Source organism: Malaya genurostris, chromosome 2 (assembly GCF_030247185.1).
Source record: "Malaya genurostris strain Urasoe2022 chromosome 2, Malgen_1.1, whole genome shotgun sequence".
In the NCBI taxonomy this organism is placed as follows: Eukaryota; Metazoa; Arthropoda; class Insecta; order Diptera; family Culicidae; genus Malaya; species Malaya genurostris.
In genome coordinates this window covers 288,207,591-288,213,896 of record NC_080571.1, presented here as the reverse complement: position 1 = coordinate 288,213,896, position 6,306 = coordinate 288,207,591, and the positions used below count along the sequence as shown (strand labels likewise).

Here is a 6,306-nt window from a genome sequence, read left to right as displayed (position 1 = left end):
ACGATGAGTGGTTTCGAAAAAAAAATTGAAATTCTATCAAAACCAAATCGGAATAATTTTAGCGCAATTCTTCCTTTCAAGTTAAATAATAAATAGAAAGCTCACTTCACTAACATAGCTCCGAGAATAATCAGTTTTGTGCGTTCAAATATCAAATGATTCAACCTTTTGTAGTTTGAGAGTATCAATACTGCATAAAATTGAAAATTAGATAAAATTTAACTCTATGAAAAATATAACAGCACCTTATTTTTTCGCTCTATTCTTCAAGATGAGATGAGATGTAATAAATCAGGTGTCCCGCAAGGTCGTAACTTGAGACCCCTGTCATTTGAATTATTTTTTAATAATGTTGATTTGCTTGTGGTATCTGGTTGTAAATTATTCTATGAAGATGATTTGAAACTGTATCTTGCGGTTCATAGTACTGACGATTGCTGACGACTGCGAGATTTGCTAACGAACGTTCGTAGATTGATTCAAAGATAACACTTACTAACCATGTAGCCAAAATCCATTCGGATTTTATGCCCTATAATATTTGACAATAACATTGGAGGATTAATTTTGTCTAGAGTGAATTAGGTGTGTGTTTCTGGAGTATAACTGGATGCAAAACTGACGTTCGATTTCCAGCAGTCTCTAGTTATTTCAAAAGCTTCATGTCAATCAGGACTAAACTCTGTTGTTTAAAAGATGAGTTTTTGTGTCTGGCCTGTGGATGGCATGTAAATTGTTCAACTCATTTTGTCCTTCTCCTCTGTCGGTTAATTTAGACATCTGTTCGATATACCTTATATAATATTAATTATATTTTTTTATATCGATTAGAATTAGAATTAAATATCGTATTTTCATAAATCTGGTTATATATTTGAAAATAATCTCTCGATATTTTTACGTTATTTAATGCCACAGAAAAGCATTCGATGTACAGAGACTTGGATGGATAGAACGGTAGATTTTGATACTTTCACTCGAAAATTCCAGCTTCAAAATTTCCGGCAATGACTGTAGAAATATTTCTGCCTTTATGAAAGCCTTGCGTGTTGCGTATGAAACGATAAAATTGTGTGAAAAAATTACCAAAACGTATTGACATGAAAAAAGTCATCGAAAAACTACAATTTATTTCTCAGAAATTCATTACGCTTGCGATACTTTCGAATGCACCGTTGAATTTGTCCGACTTCATAGCGAATTTGACTGTACCGGTGCTGCAGGGATCGAATCAATTTTCCATGTTGAACTTTCCTGAATTCCAAATGGCCGATGGTTGATAGAACACTTCTAAGCATTTCTTCTTTACAATGGCGTCGGGAATCCTAGCCAAGGGACAATATGAAAGAATCATTTCTCATCAACAACAACAACATTGCCTTACCTGTTGAGTTACGCTGTCCTGCATGAAGGACATACAACTCACGTAGGCATCAAGAAACGGTATCAGCTGATCGCAACGCACCGAGTGAAGGTGATCATTTTCGACTTGAAGTTCCTTGGTCAGGGTGATCAAATAGTCAATCTGCGATTGTAATGTCTTCGAATATTCGAGTTGATTTGTTTCTTCCAATTTGGCGTGTTTCAGATCAGGCGGCAAACTAGTTTGCGTTTCTTCATTAGTTTTCTTATTAGAGGCAGAAAATTCGTTTTCCAAATTTGAGCTGTTTTCATTATCCTCTCCGAATGCTTCACTCACTGAGAAAACAGTTTCGAGCACCGGTTTGTGAGAAGTGTCCAACTTTTGCGAACTTGGGAGCAAGGCCGCAGCTACCGTCTCACTTTTTCTACAATTAGTATGAGTTTGAGGATTTTGAATGCAATTAGTTTGCGATGAGTGAGTTGTTTTGAACTTTGTAGATGCACTATTGCGATCCTTGTTTTTTCCCTGCAATGCAATCCAGGTCGGTATCCTAGACGTCATGATGAGTACGCTCTTTCGCTCGATTCCACGGACTACTTCGATAAACATCAGAATTAAGTTTATTGTCGTGGAATGAAATTTTGACTTATACAGAAAGCGGGAGTACCTTAAACCAGAGTGTTCGTTTGGAATGACAGCCTGACATCTTGAATGAAATATCAGTTTTGATCAATTTTCACCAACGTTTGATGGAAAATTGCATACATTTTATGAATGCAGATTTCAATTCCTAAATAAAAAATTTAGCAACACTGCTTCAATGGATTTTTATTAGATTGCGCTACACAAAATAAACAAAACTAAATGTTTTCTGTTACAAAAGCAGTTTGCCAGAGAAATGAAAAGTTTTACGACAACATTCCATATCCATTGTTTTTTGAGAGTTAAATTAAAGGTTCCTATTTTGCGGGTTTACTTAAAGAGGATACGTAAATCTATATATCGCAATAATTTCTGCAAGAGGAAATCCATATAGGAATGTGTTTGTTTCTAATCAAATGTGTCAGTGGAAGTAAGCTGAAACTGAAATAATTTTTCTCGAGCAGTTTTAAGGAAAACGGAAGAGTTTTAGACAAAGATTTTCGCTTTTCTTGAATTGCTATTTTAAGCAGTATGTACCGATTGGTTTATTTTTCTGCCATATGGAAGATTTATTGAGTAAAATAAGGAAAAAAAGCACCGGAATTTGTTTTTGCGCACACATGTTGGCATCACTCATACGCTTGCAAAGAGTCTTGCTTCTTAAGTGTTTCTTGTTGTTGTCAACATTACGGATGCGATGTCGTAGCTCTGGTTTTATGCACTCGACTGTAAATCAGTGCGACCATTTTGTGATATTTTCATTACGGGGAGCACTCTATGAAAAATTTTTCATATATTGTTTTATTCGATAGGAGCATATTTGGGTCGGAACTCATAAAATCGTTCAGAAAAAATAAGTACTTTCATTTTTTGTTCAGGTGTTGATAATTTGGTACTATTTGGTCATTAAAATGACTTTCTGAGAGTAAAATTTTTCGTCAAATTTTCAAAAAGTCATGTCATTCTTTAACAAATGAATATATTTGAATGAAACTTTTACAGATCGTAGATAATACAAAATACTTAAACTTATTGTATAGAAATAATAATAAAAATCTTTTTTTTTCTTCTTTACAATTTTTGATAGTAATTGACTTTGTTCAATGTTCTGGACTTTTGAAAAATCGTAAAAATATATCATAATACAACAGAACATCGTATAGTCTGAATTCGTTGAAAAATTAATTCAAAACCTATGACAAAAAATATTACTCCCGGCATTTGTCAACGCTCATGAAATTTTTCAACGCACATTGACATATTTCAACGGATTCAGATTCAACGGACTCAGATTCTACGAACTTTTATTGTGTTATGGTATATTGTTCCCGATTTTTTAAAAGTCTAGTACATTAAAATTAATCAATTGTTTTCTAAAAATGTATAGAAAAAAATGAAAAATAATTGCTCTTATTTTTATTTAATTAGTTTAAGTTTATTGTGTTATCCAAGATCTGTGACAATTTCATTCAATTATGTTTATTTTGTTAAATAATGGCATGTCTTTGTTGCGAATTCGACAAAAAGTTTCATTTTACAATTATTTTCAAAAAAAAAACTTTTTTACCTTTTTTTATAAATATAAAAAATATGTATAGAATTCGTTCAAACTTTAGAAAAATTTTCCGAGGCCCGGAGGGCCGAATGTCATATACCAATCGATTCAGCTCAACGAACTGAGCAAATGTCCGTGTGTGTGTATGTGTGTGTGTGTGTGTTGTCAACTAAGAGGTCGAGATCTCAGAGATGGCTGGACCGATTTTGATCAAACTAGTCGCAAATGAAAGGTCTCCCCGTCACCCAGAACGCTATTGAATGGTTTTGAGATCGGATGTTTACTTTTTGAGTTATACGAAGTGTTATGGCAAAATTTTCAGTTTTTTGACAGTATCTGTCACAATTGACCTTGAAAACAGAATATATTTTCAGACTTAGATTCCGCACGGTAATACCTATCCAAAAAGCCATAGATTGTTGAAATCCGTCCATTTTTAACGGAGATATCGAAAATTTTGGGTAACCGACTTTCTCCCCTATTCCAGCAGTAGAAGTTTTGAGCGCTGTCTGGCAAAGAAATGCTTGGGAGCAACATAAAACACGATTTTTTATACCGTTACATACATTTGTTGCTAAGTACGCAAAAGACTGTGTACAGCATGATATTTTGCCTCGGACCGATTTTAGCACGGTTCGTTTTTGGCAACATAATCGTTCGAATACACCATATGTAAAGAATTTTCGAGTTGAAAGCAATTCTATAATTATATTAATTTAAACTACTTACAGCAATAAATGCTGAAACAACATACCAACCATTTACCATTCGATTCAGTTCGTCGAGATCAGAAAATGCGCGTGTGACAAATAATTTCACTCAATTTTTTTCGGGGATTGATGTTTTCTCAAAAAAAGCCAAATCAAATTTCAGAAACAAAAGTTCAATTAAAATAAATCCAGTTTTATCCAATTTTGACTTCCGATTCTGGAATTGTAGGATGATGAATTTTTAAAATTCAAAGCTATATAGAAGATGACAATCCCGAAAAGCTTTAAAGTTGGACTCAAAAATATTGCAATTTATTCGTCATATGGCCATACGAATCGGTTTGGGTTATGCTAGTTCCTGAATACCGGCTCTGGAAGTACCTTAAATTACCCTAAACTCTAAAGTGGAAATTACTTCGACATATTATGGAATGTTTAGTCGATTGTTATACTTTTTGATTCAAGTTCGATCCGATTTGCAGTTTCGACATTACAGAGTAATGAGTGATTAAAATCTCAAATTGCCACATAAAACGACGGACATTAGAATAATGTCATGAAAACTGAAACAACAAAGAATATTCATGCAAAAAACAGATGCGGATTGATAAAAAAAAAAGGTATCATCTCACTGCTAGGTGGATTAAGCACATTTTTTATCAAGGTTTCTATCAGAATATCATTTTAATGATCAATTAGAATCAAATTATCAGCACTTGAACAAATCATAAAAATACATATTTTTTTACGATTTTACGAATTCTGACCAATTTCAAAGTCCCATAGTCGTATTTCGAATATTTTCAGAGATACAGTCCTTTGAATTCACTCGCGCCATGGCATTCCTTTGAAAAAACATAAACTTTGAAGCGTGTTTTCTCAAAACCGTCTGTTCACATGATAAAAATCCTTAATACTAATCCATTCAAGACGAACCCTTTTTGGCATGAAAAATGTCTCACTCTTCAATATATGGGACCGGGTGTCAATAAAAAGTTTCAAAATTGGCCGCGTAATCTATTTTTGTTATAATTTTAAACAACAAAAACTTACTCATTTATTGATGGTTTGATATAATTTAACAATGAATCTATTCGAAAGCATTTAACTTAAGCATGTATGACAACGCCGTTTCAGTGTTTCAATAGCATACAATTGAAAAATACGTTTGAATCACAAGCCAATCACAGAATACCATAACGATGTCATCGACCTGATTTCTCCAGCACGGCGGACGGTTTCGATCGTTACTTCACACCCGGCATTGCATCCAGTAGCAATTCTGCTTCATGTTAACCTTCGTACAAAACGGAATCAATAAATATATGCGAACGAAACCGGTTGATTGTCTAGTGAGTGGATGACAAATCCATGTGACGTTTATGATATTTCAAATGCGTGGAATTTAATGATATTTCGATTGGTCAGAAAAAAGTGACACCTACTTTTGTCATTTTCAAATGAATGTATTCAAAACAATTTCGTGTGTTAGTTTATCATTGTATCGTGATGGAAAAATACTGTTGGCTTTAAAAAGAGTGTTATCGTGCAGACAATTACCTACAACTAATCATTCAATGTCGTTCACTTCTTTTCACGGAGCTGATGAAAATAACGCAAATATTGAATTAGCAACCCTTTCCATCACGAGAAGGTGTAACTATGATGTCTTTTACGATTAGTATTGGATTGGATATATAATAACAGTTCGGCTGAAAAGTTCGTATCGTTTAATAGAAACACACATTTTTTTGCCAAAATTCGTTTTTATTATTCAACATAATTGCCATCAGAGGCGATACAGCGATTATAGCGATCTTCCAAATTTTCGATACCATTTTTGTAGTACGATTTGTCCTTTGCCTCAAATAGGCCTCAGTTTCAGCGATTACCTCTTCATTGCTCCTAATTTTTTTACCAGCGAGCATTCTCTTGAGGTCTGAGAACAGGAAAAAGGCACTGGGGGCCAAATCTGGAGAATACGGTGGATGAGGGAGCAATTCGAAGCCCAATTCGTTCAATTTCAGCACGGTTTT

General features: G+C 34.0%; 1 protein-coding gene across 1 annotated transcript; it reads right to left on the bottom strand.

Moving 5' to 3' along the window:
- Positions 1-1,121: 1,121 nt before the first annotated feature.
- Positions 1,122-1,940, bottom strand: LOC131429259 (uncharacterized). Its single transcript, XM_058593313.1, has 2 exons — positions 1,385-1,940; positions 1,122-1,325 (listed from the first exon to the last, which is right to left on the bottom strand). The coding sequence occupies exons 1-2, from the start codon at positions 1,922-1,924 to the stop codon at positions 1,122-1,124; spliced, it is 744 nt and encodes a 247-aa protein (XP_058449296.1). The 5' UTR covers positions 1,925-1,940.
- Positions 1,941-6,306: the final 4,366 nt, after the last annotated feature.